Source organism: Gallus gallus, chromosome 4 (assembly GCF_016699485.2).
Source record: "Gallus gallus isolate bGalGal1 chromosome 4, bGalGal1.mat.broiler.GRCg7b, whole genome shotgun sequence".
In the NCBI taxonomy this organism is placed as follows: Eukaryota; Metazoa; Chordata; class Aves; order Galliformes; family Phasianidae; genus Gallus; species Gallus gallus.
The window spans coordinates 35,746,712-35,766,710 of record NC_052535.1 but is presented as its reverse complement, the minus strand read 5'-3'; the positions used below and the strand labels follow the sequence as shown (position 1 = coordinate 35,766,710).

General features: G+C 34.6%; 1 protein-coding gene across 3 annotated transcripts in view; it reads right to left on the bottom strand.

Moving 5' to 3' along the window:
• Window positions 1-4,495: 4,495 nt before the first annotated feature.
• CCSER1 (coiled-coil serine rich protein 1) overlaps window positions 4,496-19,999 on the bottom strand; it is a 624,313-nt gene continuing 608,809 nt past the window's right edge. For all 3 annotated transcript variants that reach the window (XM_004941036.5, XM_004941035.5, XM_046940422.1), the window contains one exon: window positions 4,496-13,677. In XM_004941036.5, the coding sequence (XP_004941093.1) occupies window positions 13,592-13,677 (86 nt within the window). In that variant the 3' untranslated portion in view covers window positions 4,496-13,591. The remainder of the gene's footprint in view (window positions 13,678-19,999) is intronic.

Sequence of the window (19,999 nt, the reverse complement as noted above, 5' to 3'; positions counted from 1 at the left end):
AAAACATGGATGCGTTATCAATATTGTTCTTATCCTAAATTCGTAACATCCAGCACCGTATCAGCTACTATGAAGAAAAGTAGCCTTATCACAACTGAAACCAAGACACCCACCAAGATCACATTAACAGTAGCAGTCTTTTGCTTGCCATTCAGGTCAGTTAAAAAAATTAATTTAGAATCAAATGTGAGCAATAACATCATTACAGCAAGAAAGGAGAAAGGTTTTAAGTAGTGGCAGCAGGTCCACAAGAGTTTACATATAAAATCTTAAACGGGATGTTTTGTGAACATCAACGAGTGTCAGAGCAGATCTTGAGTTTAAAAACACTTCAGATCCATCTCTTAGCGATGAAGAAATTCTGCCCTGAAGCTATTATAATCTGAAAATCTTGTCAAAATTAGCAACGCAGATGACATAACTATCCCAGGATTACAGAAACTAATTATGAGCAGAACAGGGAATACAATCTCACGGCATTAATTCATAGCCAGAATTCTCCCTGCAAAAGTACACAAAATAAATCAGATCTGTCCCAGTGATTTCACTGTGCCTTGGTCAACTTTCAAAACAGAAAAGAGGTAATAGGTAAATAATGATAGGCCAATAACAGCAACAGGCAAGCAAGCATAGTAAACTACAGAGTTTGGGGGAAAAAAAAGCAAAAAAACAACAAACACAAAACTAACCAGAACAAATCTTATTTAACAGGTGCAAAAATATTGGGCTCCACATATTTAAATAATCTCCCAGTAATTAAAAAAAAAAAGTCATAATGCTTAAGTGTAGAACAATAATAACTTACCGGAGCTTTCTTTCAGCTGGCTTATTGAAGCATTTTTTGGTAGGTACATCCCCCACTTCAATGAATTCAAGGACACAAATCAAGACTTAGCTAAGTAATAATTCTGAACAGTTGTAGTCTCAAAAAAACGAGTTAACATATAGCTTAGAGTATGCCACTCCTGCGGGACTTCTTTAACCCTCCTAAAATATACCTACTCTAAATTCTTCTAAGAGTTACATAGCCAGAACCCTAAATAACAACAGTAACTTCCTTTTCCACCTTCCACTTTCTAATGCCTGGTATTTATCTCATTACCTGATAATTAAATCAGGTACAGATGAAACTCAATTGAAGAAACTCTCTTAAAGGGGTCAGAATAACTTACATAACAGATCAAAACTTGCAACAAAGAAAAAACAAGCAAAAAAAAAAAATAAATAGAAATAAAAACAAACAAAAAAAAAGAGAGAAAGGAAGAAAGAAAAGGATGATTAAAATGACAGAAGTAATTTAAAGTAGAGTGTGGATCTAGATGGCGTTGCTAAAAGGAGCTCACATCTTCCGTGTTATGTAGCAGTATAGAGGGAGATGCGTGCCTATTGCTCTAAAATAGTGCTCTGCATAATATCAGTTTGCTTGAAACAGGGCTGCTCATAGATGTAATTATGCTCACAGAGAAGTTAACTTTCAGTGAACCAGTATATGCAGGGTATTTTTGAATGAAATTTAATTCTTAGATAAAGTACTTCATGCTTGTCATTAAGAGAGGTGAATTTAAGAAACTGTGCTGATTAATAGGGCTTTTTCAACACTTGAAATATCTTTGAAATTAATTTCCTTTAATTATTTAATAGGTATTATTATTTCTTTAATCCAAAACCAAAAACTGTGACTCAGCTCATTCTCCTCCATGGCCTATTCTACAGCAACAATGTGCATTAGGGCTTTAGCATTATTGTAAAATAAAACATTATAAATAATAATACATTCCCATTTTTACTGCTTGCATTATATGAGTTACTTGTGCTGAATACAAGTCACAATGCACTGGGTCCATATTTGGTCAAATAAACATATAAATCCTTTTAATGTGCAGTTACTGCCTTCACATATACTTGTTAATGTGGCTTTTAATTGTGCTTTCTGAAACATCAGTTGTAGTAAAATACATCTCTTTTGCCTCCAAGAGCAGATGAAAATGTACACTGAAGCACGTTAGAAGCAGAGTAACTATCTGAAGAAAGTTGCTCTTAGGAATATGGTTCTCTCATCTAGTGATGTACCATTAGAATTAGAAAGATATTTTAAAGCCGGAATGGTGAACTGAGATTCTTAGTAGTGGATAGCATCAGAACAGTTTTCATTGACTTGCAATTAAGTTATATTTTTCTTACTTCACCCTCAATACTGTTGATATGACAAAGTGTATGAGAGATACTTTTACCATATTAAGTCATTGTAATATAACAAAGAAAAATGTCACATCTGGTTTAGTTTTGTACCAATTTTTTCACCCACAGGCGAGCAAGTAAAGTATATGAGGTGATGTCTGTCAATGTGTGAGAATTTGTAATCAATGCAAACATGCTGACTAAGGTCCATGTCACATGTATTCAAATAAATAAGTGCCTACAGGACAGGACCGTAGGGAAATCAATGAGTATCAATACTTCATGGTGGAGAGATGATGATGGAGCAAGTCTCTTCCCCATGGTACCTATTACAAAACAAGAGGCAGTAGGTACAAACCAAAATACAAAATATTCTGCATAAGCATAAGAAAAAAAACCTTCTAACTGTAAAGTTCACTGAACACTGGCATGGGTTGCCCAGAGAGGTTGGAGAATATCCATCCTCAAAAATATTCAAAACTACTAGAATGCAGCAGTGAGAATGCATTGGTAGTTGACATTGAGTGCCTTCCAACCTGAGCCATTGTGATTGTTGATACCTTCTCTGTTCTGGCCCGTTTCTCTTTACTTTTCAATAGGTAAATCTGTTCACTGGAAAAAAAATCAGTGATGTAAGAACAGTGCTTTACACCATCCACAGAGTGTCGATCCGCTTGTGTTTTCTGGGGTATCTGCAAAAATTCTAATTTGAAGTTCACATTATGTAGCCAAACAGTGCACAAATTACTTTGCTGTTTGATAAATATTGTTTCACTCCAAGTAATAGCAGCTTTCCAGGTACTGAAGTGATAGGGAAAAGATTCCCATCCTATTGTATCATAAAAAATGAGGACAACCTATAGGGAAGTAAGGAAACATTTATAATGTGTGAACACTGAGAAATTCTCAGACAGTTTTGACAGTTATCATATGAAGGCTAAAATGTCCATCATCTTAGCAACACAGTCAAGCTTCACAAGTTTCAAAAAAAAGTGTTATCACTTAGGGAAGTTTCTGTGGCTCCTAAGAACTGTATAACCTGTGTAAATTTCAAACCACTTCAATCGAATTTGATTTTAATTTACCATCATTGAGTAGAATAATAATACTGCAGTTTAAATTCACAGGCAAATATCAGTGTTCTGTATAGATATAGGCTGGCATAACACTACCAAAATTAGAAAGTATTCTTCTACTGATATACTAATAATGTATTTCAGTTCTATTTTTCCTTTGAACGTACACACACATATATACATAGTATATTTATAATATATATATGTAAACAAAATATTAGGCCTCCTATTCCAGCAAGGCACTCAAATGCTAGAAGGCAAGAGTATATACACCACTAAAATGAAGAAGATATTAAACAGTGTATAGGAAAAGTAACAAAAACCTTAGAGTAAGAGATACATTTTTAACGTTATCACTGAGAGAGTGGTAGAAATATAAGTACTGTGAAATGAGCTATAACTGTTTCTGGACACAGAACTGGAGGCCAAGCTGAGGCTTTCTGAGCGGGGACTGAAAATGGTTTTTTGTAGGTGATGTAAATAAACCTGCTGGACTGAGAATGCAGCCCAGAGGAATTCTTCACAGACAGGAATAAGCTGAAGCAGCATTTTTGCTGTTGACAAGATTATCAGTTATTACAGGATCAGCAATCATTTTGCTACTCATTCTACTTTTATTAATAGAACGCAATAATGACATACTTCATAGCCTTACAAATGTGAGAATTTGCTTATTTATTTCTATATTTGAATCAAAGTAATAATGATTATGGCCTTGGAAAGCTAAGAGGTTCATTCAGATACACTTCAAGGAAAATGAAGCAAAGTAAAGGAATATTGTGGAACATGTTTTCTTAAAACACTGTTACGGAAATAAGCAAATATATAGAATATAGAAGAACAGGAAGTTGTACAAATAAAAAAATAAAATCAGGCCTTATTTTGATTATGGAAATTACTATTGTTATGCTAAGAACAAATGGGAAGCAGGGTAGGGAACAGAGAATAGCTGTTGATGCAAAACTACTTCAGTACTCAGGAAATAGTGCAGAAAGGACTTTGAACTTTTCTGTGCTTGTCTGATAGCACAGTAGCAAATAGCTTAAATCTGTACTTCTTATCAGCTCATTAAAGAGATTAGGAGAAAAATACTATCTGTCTCTAAGACAGATTTTCTCATAGCATAAAGATTCTAATGTGTTTGCATTTATTAAAGTTCAACATGTATTTCGCCAACAAAAGTGTTAAGAAAAGTCAAATAAGTGTAAGATACTTCAAAGAAAAACAACACAAGACCATCATAGAATAACACAGGATTTTTATTAACCAATTTTTTTTTTATTATCTTTTTTTTTTTTTTTTTTTTGAAGAGGGGAAATGAAAGTGTAAGAGCCCTTTATATTAACATCAGGAATGGAAATACTGGATGTACACTTCTACATTAAGATCTAAAATTGAAAGTTCATATAAATATTCAAAAAATAATATGCATTTTTTTTCCCATAAAATGTAAAAGTAAAAATTATGTCAACTAGAAATAAGAACAAACAAATGTCCATTAAATAATATGAATAGAATCCTGCAGTATTGTTTAATCAAGTGCGATAACTCTTCAAAGTAACTCACAGAAATTATATCCTCAGTAATCCGATTAAAAAAACAACAGATTGCTGCTTGATATTCTTCAGAGACCAAAGTGTTTGTTTCCAAAGGCTGTGTTGTTGTTTGGTGGGTTTTTCTTTGTTGTTTGTTTTTTTTTTTTGGTTCGTTGGTGGTTTTTTTTTCAGTCAGTGCACAAAGATTGAATTTGAAACAATCAGGTTCTTATTGCACATGAGTAACATAAACTCAAAACTATTAAAAGACAGAATACAAATGAAGAAAATCAGAGAATATGGTGATACTCAAATCAAAGGTTAGGCAGTATTATGCCTTGAACATTTTAAAATATTATAGTAATATTTACCTGTTAAATGAAAATTGGGATTTAACTAATTCATGGCTTTGTAGGGTAAACACTAAAAATCACTAATGAACTTGTCCAATGAGATCTTAGACACAAGTTTTTCTCCGAACTTAACTGGAAGCTAATTACTAGGGGATCAGATACCTTCACTACTGTAAATGCAACTCCAACTTGATCTTAAATTACCTTTTTAAGTGTGTTGTCTCTTAGAATTTCTTTCTTTTGAAATTTAAGTTATATTCTAAATCATCAGTGTGAAATCTTGGACAGCAAAATGTCTTCCATTGCCTCATATAGAACTGGTATCTTTTCCATGTTCTCCAACAATGCATTTATTTATACTTTATTCTTAATATTTATGTGAATATTTTCCTCCATTTCTCACCACTGTAACTCTTTTAAAGCCCCTAATTCATGTAATATATATTGGTTTGTCAATTACGTTTAAGAAACTGTTTACAACATTGCTGCAGTATTGTTGAAATTGAATGGATGTTTACCATAATATAAAACAAAAATCACTAGTCCTTCAAATTTTATATTTAGAACTGGACTACTTCTAAAAGATTGCCATCCTGAACAGCAAGATAGTCATAACCATGTAGACAATGAGAAAAGGCTCATAAAATTTCTAATGTTAATACACAAAGCAGAATTCTCTGTAGTAAAAAACAACAACAACAAAAAACCCCCCAAAATAAACAAAGCCATGCCTAAAGCTCTCTATTGAACTCTGTTAGAATTATGGAATAGGTACAATTTTCAAAACCATATAATATCTCCATGTCAGCTCGAATTTCATGTAAGCCACAGTGTTTATGGAGATATTTGTGCAAAATTTTCTCAAAATTATCATGGGCCTTCATTGGAAAGTGAAAAACAAACTAAAGACATAAACAAAAAAAAAAAAAAAAAAAAAAAAAAAAGACCTTTAAAGTTGATGCAGATCTTGATATACGATCTGGATCATGGCCACCTTCAATGTTTACTTGTTATTTAGAGAACCTCGATACCTAGCATAACAGCACTACTATGTCCTCATTAAATACTGTTATATAAACCTATTTCAGAAAGTTAGAAATGACTACATGATGTGCAAGGCTTTTTAGATAAATACCCTCTTTTCTTCTAATTGTTTCCTTTGTTAAAATGTACTGGTGTTGTTCTGCTTATATTTCAAGCAAACATGATACTGTGGTAATAAAAATATGTAAATTTTCTTGTACATGGAATTACCCTTATCCATACTTCGTGGTGTTGAGTAATCATTTTTCTGTACTCCAAGATGTTTATTTTACAAATATTACTTCAACATAATTCAAAGAAAACAGCTATGCAAGGAAAAACAGCTATCAACCTGCTACCTTTTACTCTTCCACTAAATTTTTCCCAGCTACAAAACATCTGTTCTCCACTTACATGGATTTTATATACTATTGAGCATCTTGCTTAAACATCAGATGCATCATTGAGTAAGAATTTTGATTTCTTATCTTCATCATGTAATGTTGATTATCTCTACATGCAATGTGCGGAATATGTACAAAGTCCTTTTATTATCTTTTTTCAAATTCCTAGCCATGAGAAAGAAACAGATTTCTAAAAAAATTAATGATTTGGAAAACAAAGCACGATGTTATAGCTGGACTCAAGCAGGAAGGCTGTTTCTTTTCTACTTATCTGTGAGCCTTAAAGAGTATTTATATAAAGGAAAATTACTTTTTATAGATCATACCTTTCAAACAATAAATATGAATGAAATTGTTTATGTTGTAATATATAATTTGTTTGTTATCTTTCCAAATAATCAGATTATTGTTTTTTCTTTTTTACTTTGATGAGATTGTTTACATGCTTAATTTTAAGCAGAAAATTCTGAACCCTGTTTAAATCAAGTTTTCGTAAGAAAATGAATGCAAGCTTGTTTGTAATTCACATTAAGCCCTCATATAAAGTGCACTGACATAATGGAAAAATAAAAATAAATTTAAATTCTACTAATACGGTTGTTATCCATATACATTATGCCTACCCTATTAGGGCTTTTTCAGCATGATGAAAATGGGATCAAATCATGCAATATATTTGTCTACACAGGTGCTTGAGATTCTTTTTTGATAGGTTAAACATTTTACTGAACAGATATTAAGAGAATCCAGAGGAGCCTTCTTAAAGAAGAAATGGTGATGTGGTGCAGCCTGTCTACATAGTCAGCCTATGCGCGTATCTATATGAAATGCTTCTGAAAGAGAGGCACAGCAAGGATCACAATACAAAATATAAGGCAATATTATTTGTACACAACAAAAACCTTTCTTTGTGGTGTACTTTATTCTCTGTCATGTCTGTAGAGATTTGGGAAACCAACAGATAATGACACTTGTCACACCCATCAGGGTCTCTCAAATGTTGCCTAGTTCAAATCTGAATCGGTTTTCAATCTCCAGGGCTCACATAGAGACCTTCAGGTATGTTTATTCCTGCTCTACTTTACATAGGCAGGATTATTTTGCAGGAATCCTCAACAGTCCTCTCTGTGTCTTTAATACAGGACTGAGGGCAAAAATAATAAAAAGAGTAAGATTTGCTGGTAATGAAGGCAACAAAAATGGCACATCCGAAAATATTTAGCAGCACTACAAAATGCAAGTGACAACCATGGCTACTAAGAAGTTATAGGAAATTGATACTAATATGTTACAGATTTTTTTTTTTCCTGAGGAATATTTTAAGTACATTCCAACAAAAAATAAACACCAAATATTTCTAAAATAGATCAATAAATAAGTTCCCTTTCTATTACCTTTGCAACAATAGAAAATCCTTGAAGTTCATGCAGTTACCCTAGGAAATAAACTGCTAATCTTGAGCCCCTCAGTGGACAGATTTCCACTGTCTTTTACACTGTAAGAAGTTAGCATCATGTGCATCACAGTGTACATGTTCTCAAAACTTGGACAAAAATATCTACGAGAAAGCACAATCCAAACAGCTAGAGTTTACTATGTTTAAAGCAGCACATGGCATTTTTATCTTTGACTTGGTTGGCTAAATCCCAGCGAAACACATTCTGCAGCTGCTGAAATTTCCAAATGATGTTAGGAGTGCCTTATGTAGGACACACAAGAGTAAAGTGAATATAATGGCAGCTATGGCCCGCTTGGTTTGAGTGTGCTCTTCTCCTGAGAGACCTCTGTCAAGTTCTTGTTGACAACAGAAGATTAAAATGCATCCTGGAGAGGATGCTATACGTTTCTCCAAGATGAGAGAAGGCCCCTACCATTTTCCTCAGTGTACTTTCAAACTGTATTCTGTATTTTATCTGGCATAAGCATCAAACTGCAAATTTTCCTTCAGAAAATAAGTAAGTAAATAAATAATCATCAGTAAAGAGGTTGTGACATATTTCATTAATGCACTCAGACGCAGACCCTCACGGTTCCAGCCACCCCATAATTTTGTATGAAGACTCCAGTGGACTTTTTGGATTTATTTCAAAGTTCTGTTAGAAGTCACTGTTACTCTACTGTATGAGGGGATTTCATTTATGACCTTTGGAATTGTATAAGGAGCTTTTTGGTGTTTTTGTTGCTGCTGTGGTTGTTTTGTTGATGGTATTCTGCTGTTTTAGTTCTGCATACTACTACAAAGAAAGAAAGAAAAAGTATTTTTTTTCTAGATTGTGAGTTGGTGTTTCTGTTGGATAATCTTTGAGATCTCCTTTTCCATAAGCTGAGACAAGTTGGGCTAAAGGGCCACAATCCCAGTTATCAAGTGATTCATTCAGAGTAGCGTAACTGAAGTCAATGTTATGTGCTGATCAAACCAGTGGAGACATAACAGTTATGCCACAAGAGCAGTTAGAAATCCCTGGCTTCTGGGAAAGAGAAGTTACCAATTTTTAGGTAGTAACCAGAATGCACTTGCGGAACAAACCTGAATAGTCTAGGTAAGCTTTCAAATGCTCCCGATATGCAAAAATCTTAGTTAGGAAATACTTACTATCAAAGCTTGCAGAAAGAAAGACATAAGAAAAGTCCATTTGGCATAGCTGTGTGTATTTTGGAAGTAAAAGTAATGAACTAAAATGTTAACAGTCTGGGTTTTTAAAGAAGGAACCTCTGCCATCTGTTTCATTCTGTATACAGAAGGATGGGCTGTCTTTAAAAGGCAGCAGAAATTTATCATATGGAATGCTTTCAGATGCTACCAAATTCCCTAAGCAGTGAAGGGATTTTGTAGAAAGACTTTTCCTTCCAGTATGGAAGTACCATTTATATTTCATTCACATGCACAAGCAATACAAAGAAAAAAAAAAAAAAAAGCAAAACAAAAACAACAACAACAACAAAAACACAACAAACAAACAAACAATCCCACAACTCCTCCAGTGTTGTGAAAACTAAATATAAGAACTGTGTTGGACAGGTGTTTTCCTTCCATCTTAATAATTTATAATTATGATTGGTCCTAGTATGTTATTGCACGCTACTCAGTAACCAGGTTGGATGGGGCCCTAGGCAGCCTGATCGTGTGGGTGGCAATCCTGCCCACAGCAAGGAAGTTGGAACTTGGTGAGCTTCAAGGTCTCTTCCAATCCAAGCTGTTCTGTGATTGCATGAAAGGTATCTTGTAGAATGTACTTACTCTAGGGAAGTAAGGATCATAATAAAGACAATATACCATTTCATACATATTATTAAAAAGTATTTAGGGCACACATAATGGTTCTTGTGCCAAGTGACTGCTTCAAAAAAAACGGGACACTGACTCAAATGGAAATAGCTTTTCTTTGGGGATTTCCGCCTTCTTAAAATGCTCTCTATAACACCATAAAATATAGAAGTAACGAGAAGAAATTTTCAGTAGAAATTTTACAGTTATGCTTCATGTACAGAAACTTAAAAAAAAAAAAAAGAAAAAAAAAGAAAAAAAAAAGGTACTTCTGTGGCAAAAATAATGTGTCTTTTCCCCTGGTGTCATGTCTTTGGATACATACAGCCTTGGACAAATGTATAAATCATTTTATACATGAAACTCTTAAAAAACTAGAGATTTTTAGTACAAAGGAATCAATTCAATGAAAGAATGTCCACATGCCATTGCTTTATGATTTAGTATATACACAAGAGGATCAAACAAAGGACCTCTGTCTTACAGGTACTGCTGTACTGTATATTAACATGTGGCTAATATCCTCCTCTGGGTGAGATTTACACTTAGTATTACAAATAACATAACAGTGCTGAAAATACTGATACAAAACAGTTTCAAGATGACATTTTAAAAATATTCCTCACTTTAATTGAACTGTTTTTTTTTTCCAGTGTTTTTTTTTTTTTAAGTTTCAGCTTTATAAAAGATTTTCCAAGAAAATAGTAGCATTTAAAATGTATTTTTCTTTTTCTTTTTCTTTTTTTCTTTTTTTTTTTGAAATATGTAGATGAATTTCTTTAATAAAATGTAATCCAAAAGTCCATTTTTCCAGGAAAAAAGCCAACTACAGATACAGTATAAAGTTAGCATCAAAAAGGTTGTGGTGCTCTTTTTTTGTTGTTGTTTTGTTTTGTTTGTTTTGGTTTGTTTGTTTTGGTTCTTCTTCTTCTTTTTTTTTTTTTTTAATTATTTTGTTTTTAAATGTAGTTGTGTATTTGTGTCCTGGAAAAAATACCCTTGATTGCAATATACATTAATTTATGTACAGATCTGAAATATAATTGCATACATCAACTCTTGAGATTAGCAAGACTGAAATATATTGTTATTAATAACTAGCTGTGCTTTCAATCTACCATAACTGTAAGAGAGTGCTTAGAGAAAAACACTAGTCTTAATAGTGAAATTCTGTTATTACTATTTCTTTTTGGTAGAGTTTAAACTATCAGTTTCAGTCCAGGCCTATGAGTCTTTAACACCCATAGTTAATTCTGTGTTTGCAACTTTTTTTTCTTTCTATGTTGGCAGTGGCAATACACACATAAATGTATAAAAAAAAACCAAAAAACGTTTGGCAAATGTTTATACTGATCCTTATGTATCCAGCTCAGGACACTCAAAATTACCATCATAGCATATCTAGACAAAACTGGGTCTTTTCAACATCAGATAACATTTATCCAATTTACTCTACTCTAAGTCAAACCCTCAATAAATAGAATCCTATAAGTTTAGGCTGCTGAACTTTGCAGAATATCTGCCAAGCTCATAATCTAATTGTTCATGTATCCAATCCTTGCCTTCATCTAAATATTAAGTAGTTTGGCAGATATGCTTAACATTAGGTCAAATTTGTTTCATTAATTCATTTTATATGCCCTGTGTGAATTACCTTTAAAAGTTATTAACGGATATAAAATCTTCTTTTTTCATCGTCTGCTACTTTAGTTGTCACGCTAGTTTGTTTCTTTGTGTGAGACTGTGCTATTCCCTTGCCTTTCATTATCCATCACCAGTTAAATAGAGGTGTGACTTGTCTCAGATCTGCCTCAATCATATTTAAACATCCAGATTACTTATAAACTACTAACTATACATCCTAATATCATTCAAACAGATTAGCTGCCATGAGAGAGGTTGCAAACTGTCATGTTCAGTATATCCCAAATGTTTACAGCATCCTGTCTGCGATACTTGTTTTCAAGCCATATAAAAGCAGAAAACAGGTTCTTCTAGTGCTGACAAGCCTTCGGGTTCTGTAGCATGATCAGATGAATTCACATTCCCATGAGACTGGCAAGCTGCATGTCAGGTAGTATTTGCTTCATCTCACTTGCATTTAACGTGTCAAGACTAGCAAACCTGCTGAGTTACTATATGCCATGAAGTGTAGATATGGTCCATAGAAATTACAATTTACACAGATAGTTTAGACTCGATAATAAGATAATTTCACTTAATATAGTCTTTCACCCTTCCTTTTTTTTTTTTTTTTTTTGGCAAGTGAAATGAAGTTATACGATCCATTATATAGAGGTTGCTCTGAACGGAATGCCTCTTATTTATCTCTGTGGAAACTACAATAGATACAAAGAGCACAATAACACTATTTGATAGAGCAAATTCTCAGCTACAAGATACTAGTATGGCAACAAAATGTAATGGAATATTGTTGGAAAGGATCAACTTCTATCATGCCACCAACATCTGCTTCTAATATCCTGTGCTAACATAATAAAATAGGAGGCACTACTTTCGGAGCAGCCCTGGTAACACAGACTGTGACATTGTGTCATGAATGATATAGTGTCTGCAGAGAACAACCATCACCTCAATGTGATGTGTCCTCATAGAACAAAAAGACCAGAACAAATGTAGCTAAAAAAAGGTATGGAGAGGAAAGAGAAGGCTGAGAAATCAAGCTGTCATCATTATTTTGTGTTTCAATTATTTTGATTCAATTACCCAGTGAGCCTCTATGATCTTTGCTTGTAGATGAAGAAATGTCAGTTCCTCTAATTGCAGTATGAGGGCTTTGATATAACGTGTACAGCAAGAAGTGGTATCACACCTCTGCAAGTGAGCAAATTTCACTGTACGTTTAAGAGCTTCAAAGACTTCCTTCTTACTCTTTATTTCCCTAGTCTCTATGTAATTCAATAGGGTTTACTAATTATGTATCTATTCATTCCTCACATCTACTTTAACAGTAACATTTTAAGCATACACGGTATTATTTAAGACCACTTTCTAGAAGAACTTCAGGGAATGTTAGTGGCTTTGTAGAGACAAAAGAAAAAAACAAACAAACAAAAAAACACTTAGCCAATTTTGGACCAGCAATGCCAGCCTAACGGTCCCATTTATTCTACCAGTAGTGACTTTTGTGTGACAAATCAATCTAGTTAATTAGCAATCTAGTTCATCCTTTTCCTACAGTTCCAGATGGGAAAGTATGAAACCTAGACAATGTTAATTTTTAATTTATTTTTTTTCAAGTAAAGGTAGCAGCAAGTAAAAACTTATTACTCAGCTCTGTGTGAGCTTATGTTTCCTTTCAGTGGACTCCCATTCTATGGCAAGAAGACAAGAACCTTGCTACCCATCTTGTTGACCTAAAGTCTGCAGCTCTGCTGTGTGTAAATTGTGGTGAAGGAAAACATTTTTCCTGCTGTACATGTGTAAAGAGATGGGTCCCCTCGGAGGCTGTCCAAGTCTGCCTGTGAAAGTGGTGTGCTGCTGAGGTACAGCAGTATGGTCTTTTGGAGCTCCTGAGAATAGTGGGTAGCGGTCTGTCTGAGATGCAGGCTTTGCTGTGCTTGGTGCTGCAGTGGCCAAACCATTCTGGGTGGCCTCTGAAGTGAGGGCTTCGTAGGCTCCTCTAGTATGCTTGATGACTTCCACTATCTCCTTCTCTTTCAGGATGTTGCTCAGACACAAATTAGACAGTTGACAGCTCTTGCTTTCATAGGTCGTTGCTTGGTTGCTTGAGTACCTAAAAGGGTCCTCGGTGGGAGTATGTGCTGACTTTTTGTCCCTTGTGCTGAGATTTTGGCTCACCATTCTGTTTGGATATGTAGCCTGGAGAAACAAACGAACAAACAAAAAACAGAAGTTTTAGTAACAGAACATCTTAGCAGGAAAATGGCAGAGAGTACATAAAACACTCCTCACTGTATCATGATGTATAACATACAGGGCTGAGCACTGAAATGAAAGGTGAATCTGCAATGCTGCTAAAACTCCCAAAACACAGCTAGCATAAAATAGAATTGCTCATTCATTCATTTAACAAAACTAACATTGACAAATACTTATCATATGTAACGATTTGAGGTATTTCTTTAAATAAATAGCTTAAATCAGAGATTTTTTTTTTCAGAACTTAGTAAAAGAAGGAACAAAAAACAGATTTTCAAGAGCATTTAATATGATAGAACAAGAATTTTTATTGAATAGAGATCAACACTTAACATTCTCAAATTAATAGAAAATATAAAGAACATCTTTTGAGAGTATCTTCATGCCTCATTTAAGCTCAACTTTCAATGTCCCTTGAATCTAGGTGTTTTACAGTTTATGTACACTTAAACACATGCCAAAGTGCTCTGGTACAGCAGAGCAGTAATTTTACTCCAACTGTCTGAAAAAAAGTACAATGTAAAAATTCCAGCGTGCTAACAACTTTTGATTTGCTTGTGAATATGCAGACACCGGTATTTTTTTAAATAAGGGCAATTTATCTGATCATGGCAAGCCAGGTCACCTTAGATTTCTGTCTGCACATTGTGTGATATCTCATTCTGACTTCTGAAAACCTAACTGGGAAGGATATGATTGGCTTGTGGAACTACATTTAATTATTCTCTCATGCATTTAGTTCGTACATATTCTCAGAGTCTAAAGTAAATTGTAGACGGGAAAACATTAGTAGAGTTGAAGCATGATTTTTCCTGTTCCATGACTGTAATAGGTAATTTCACAAGGAGATATGTTTCTGGCTGAGGTATTGTGGTAGTGAAGCCATGAATGTTCAGAAGTCTAGTGCCTGAAGGAACCTGAACTTTGAGCCTACGTGGCTTCATAAGAAAGCTTCATCTCTCTATAAATTTTTGCAAAGTATATATGACATCAATTTGCTCAGTAAAGTTTAAATAGTTGGAAGCTGTGTTTAAACGAGTTTCAAAAATTGTTGATGTAAGCTACTTAAAATCTGTTATCTCTGCAGTTATGTGAGGATAGATTCTAATAACAGTATCAATTGTACTTTATTTTCTAAGCTATTTTGGAATATGTATTTTCCCTTGTTTTATTCCTGCCACACTTACTGACAAAACCACCAAGTTGTACTATTAATATGGAAAAAAAAATATTACAATATACAGGCTTTATGCAACAGCAGTCTGAAAGTACAATAGCAGCTTCTTGACGTTTACATTGCTATATGGGCTCAGTCACTGGAGAACAAAGCTGAGAGAATCAAAAATACTCCCAATCATTACAACAATATTTTGCTAAAAGAAGTATTTCAGGATGCTTCCATGAAACTTATATATTGTTTCAGGACAACCTATACCACTCTACATGCATTTCTTTTTTAAGCAGTGCAGAAGAATGATACGAATCAACATTAATGGCTTATAACCTTTTTGTTTTATTTAATTGTATAGTCATGCTAATAGACCTTCTTCAAAACAGATTCAAATGTAGGCCTCAATACAAGTACTGCTGTACGTTTTAGACATCAGAGACAGCATTTTTGAGAAAGACCAATACTGGCAATACGTTTTTCCATTTAAATCAATACTGATAGTGTCCAGACTAAAAAATGGGAGTAGAACACTACTGAAAAGTATTGCTTAGATTTTCTTGCCTGAAGCACACAGATGTTGAGATGAAATTCACTTTAATTCCTAGGGAATTGTTCCTGGGGAAACCTAAGTTCAATAACTCTTTTTTTTAATTACTTTTTATTTTTTAATCTTCCTACTGGGACAAGAGATTCAAATTCAATGCCCTGCCAAAAAATACATACACTTGCAGTAAGAGAGTGTTTCTGAAGTTACCATATGTCAGCCAATGCCTTTTGTCAACTGAAAAATTGTTGGTCCATTCCACAACAGTTACACAAATCGTAAAAACACCAATGTGTCTAAGTCTGCCCTTACAGCTAATAAATGTATTTAATGAAAGTAAAGGATTAAAGATGTTGGACGTTCGTATTCTTGAATATTGGTTGAACCTTTTATTAAACAATATTTCCTTTCACATTCTGACAACTGACAACTGAACTTCTTCAATAATAAAACAAACAAATAAAACCTTTAGGAGCTACTCCTGTAATGAAATTATTTAAATTATTCCCCAATGGAATGAATCTGCTATGACACAGGAGTAATCATAGTGGTGAGAAATAGGAAACATATGTTAGCATACTTATGTATCACAGAACTCAGAAGAAATTCACAATGGGACATCTAGACTGTTCTACACTTGTGGCTAGGAACAGCTTAACTCCATATTGTTCTTGATTTATTTATTTATTAAGTAGCTGGTAAAAAATATCATCAATATAATCTCTACTTTTCTCTCAGATATCCTTTTCCACAACATTATCCTTACATTTAAGAAAGGTATTCTTAATGTCTAAACAAAATCATTCTGACTGCAAGTCTATTCCTTCTATTTCCCTCTATCATGGAAATGAAAAAAGAGTTACTAATTCATCTTTGAATAACTATTTATGTCTTTGAAGAATGCTGTCTTGCTCTTCTCTCCTCTAGAATTTAAAATATTATATTGATATTTCATTTTTGTCTTCTAGATCTGAGTCACCCTCACTTGCCTTCACTATAGCAATTACTTATTTTCAGTAATTCCACATTTTTTCTTGAAGTAGATGGTTCAAGAGTACAGCATGTAAAGTAATCCCCTGATCTGGCAAGCCACAACAATTCCAAGACTTTTACATATAAAATTATTACAAAGTTGTTCAGCTGATTGTCATCACATAGCCATAATTTTTCCTTTGTCTCTGTTGCATTTCATCATTTCTCACTCTGATGTTTTCTCCAATATATCATTCTGTATGCTGGTTTTATTCATTAACATGTTTTCTACCCTGCCCAACTTCATGCCACCTGTAAATGTAATAAAATTTTTATCTAGTCCATACCATAAAACCCTACTTATTGTAGCCTTCTGTTGGGCTATAGCCTAACATTGGGTAAGTAATATCCAATAATAGTTCTCCATTTTGTTCTATATTTGTTTCATTTAGTCTGCATAGTAGGTTTATAAAACAATGTCAAAAGCCTGACTAAAAGCAAGAAGTCTGTCAACTACAGCTATTTTTTGTTTTCTAGCCAGAAGGCCTGCAACCGTCCTGTTGAATTAAATTAGATTGGTTTGGCAATTCATTTGATTTGTTATCAATGTTGGCTCTTGTTCATCTTGTTTTCTTCTCTGTGCTTATTGATACTTTGTTTCATTATTTGCTTCAAATATTTTTGGTTTTATTTTTTTTAAATTGAAATTAAGCAGATGGAAAACCAAATAATATACATTTAAGACAAATCACAATCTTACTCCAACACAGAAAAGAAAATTGACACTAGTATTGCACAGTGATCTTCAGTAAGATCTTTAGCAAGAACGCTTCAGAGTTCTCATTGTGTTGTACATTGCCCAGGAAAAAGTCTAGAAATTAAGTGCTTCTCTTCTTACAGCTACTATTAAAGTGCCTGTGAAAGCATATCTTATCCATTTAATCAGCAACTATACTTCTTCCTGCTTTCTTTCAGCTACATTACTCAGTCAACGTGAGCCATGAATAATCAGTTTAAGCATTTGCATCTGATGGCTGTACTCTTGGATACAGAGGCTAGATAACTGTTGGAGGTCTTAGAAATGATATCTTGTCATCTTAAGAATGGCTTAACAGTTATTTTCATCCCTTGAAACAGAACAATAATTTTTAACAGGAATGTAGGAAAAAAGTTTTATGAGTTATACCAATGCCAATACATTTTAAAATTAATAGAGAACAATCAACTGGCTTTGAAAACTAGGGGTGAAGAACATGTCCAGAAAAGGCATATTTTTTTGCCTGAGTACCAGCAAAAGGTACAATGTATGATTATAATATTTTTCATAATGTTATTCTAATTTGATCTGAATTAAATGCCCTATTGTGATTATTTGACACTGTGGTGTTTCTTTCCTCCAAAAGTGTTGTTCTGGATGACATATTTTCATTTCAGAAAACACATGCTGGATTTGTAAGTTGCCAAAATATTGGCTTCAGGTTTTTGGCTGCTGTATGTATGTGTGTGTGACAGTCAGTATGTACCAATAAATGTTTAATATATACACATGGTGAGGGAAAGTCTTTCTCAGTTTTGTGAAGTTTCAAGCTGAAATTTCTCTCATATTAATCAATTAAACAAATATCAGGTGGTGACAAATTGACAGCCAATTCAACTAAATCATAAGAAATTTACAATATACTACAACACTTCAAGACATTGTTTTGGCTCTGTCTCCAAAAATACAAAATAGGTGGTCAACAAAAAATGGCAGAATCCTGCTGTCAGATGTATAGCTAGCCACGGAATTGAGAGAATTTAATAGAAACATTGCCAAAAAGCATTTGCCTTGTCATTCATGATAAATTACTGAAGAACAGCATCTGGTAAGGAAAAGAGAGAACAGTGGTCTGTGAGGAGTCAAAAATCAACAAAAAAATCCTCACCTCTCTCCAAGAATAATACTTTTCTCGGTCAAAAAAAAAAAAAAAAAAAGACAGAAAAAGCATGCACTGACATCCAATCCTGCTTTGAACTTCTTGCAAATTTTCCTTTACTATAATTGAAACATGTATATGAAAACTACAGTATATACAGTTCAGAATGATTGCATTTTAATTTGCTGCTTGAAAATGCTTAGTCCAACTTTTCTTGCTGGTCCATTTTAAAATTGTTCAGAATAATAAAAGTATCCCAGAAAGACACGCAGAATAGTAGAAAACAGATATGCAGCACCAACAATAACAATACTTCAGAAAAACTTGAGCTTTTATTTTTAACCTATTTATCCTGTAAAAATTTCATGCAAAATTCTCTGCATTGAACTCGTAGGTACCAACTGCTTTCTATAAGGGTTAGACATGAGCAAGCAAAGGCACAATCCTAGCACATCTGTTTGCCAATTTGATGGCTGAATCCTTGTCCAAAACTGAAGGTGGCTTCATGCCAGTTGTGTTCTAGCCTAGCTTAGAGCAGCTGCAGGGTTGTTGTAAACTGCTGCTTGGCAGTGCTCCAAGAAGCTGATTTGCCAGCTGGTGATTGCTGAGGCAAAAAAATCCATTCATCACTCTCCCTTTCATTTTTCAGTAGCTCAGCTAGAATCACCAGCTTTTCTGCCCCAGAGATCCTCACATGCCACCCTGTGATCTACCTAAAAGCTCAGGAAATGGGCTGTTCCCCAGTAAGTTTGCAGATGACACCAAGTTGGGACAAAGCATTAATCTACCTGGGAGTAGGAAGGCCCTACAGAGAAATCAGGACAGTCTGGCTCACTGGGCTGAGGCCAGCGGGATGGAGTTCAACAAGAACAAGTGCCACGTCCTGCACTTTGGCCACAACAACCCCAGGCAACGCTACAGGCTTGGGGCAGAGTGGCTCGAAGACTGTGTAAAGGAAACAGGCCCTGGAGCATTGGTTGATTCAGCTGAGCATGAGCTAGCAGTGTGCTAAGGTAGCCAAGAAGGCCAGTGGCATCCTGGCTTGTATCAGAAATAGTGTTGCCAGCAGGACCTGGGAGGTGATCACCCCTCTGCACTCAGCACTGGTGAAGCTGGACCTTGAGTACTGGGTTCAGTTTTGGGCCCCTCACTACAAGAAAGACATCAAGGCCCTGAAGAATGTACAGGAGGTCAACGAAGCAGTGAAGGGTCTGGAGCACAAGTCTTATGAGGAGCGGCTGAGGGAAGTGAGATCATTCAGTCTGGAGAAGAGGAGGCTTAGGAGACACCTTATAGCTCTCTACAACTACCTCAAAGGAGGTTCTGGAGAGGTGGGGGTCGGCCTGTTCTCCCGTGTAAGTAGCGACAGAACTAGAGGGAATAGCCTTAAGCTGTGCTAGGGGAAGTTCAGGTTGGATATTAGGAAAAATTTTTCCAAAAGAGTGGTCAGCTGCTGAAATGAGCTTTTCAGAGAGGTGGTCAAGTCACTATCCCCGGAGGTTTTCTGGAAACGTTTAGATGTGGTACTAAGGGACAAGGTTTAGTGGGGAAATATTGGCGGTGGGTGGACTGTTAAACTAGATTACCTTGGCGATCTTTTCCAACTTTAGTGATTCTATGAGTCTGTGAAATGCAGCCATGAAATTTCTTTCAAACATA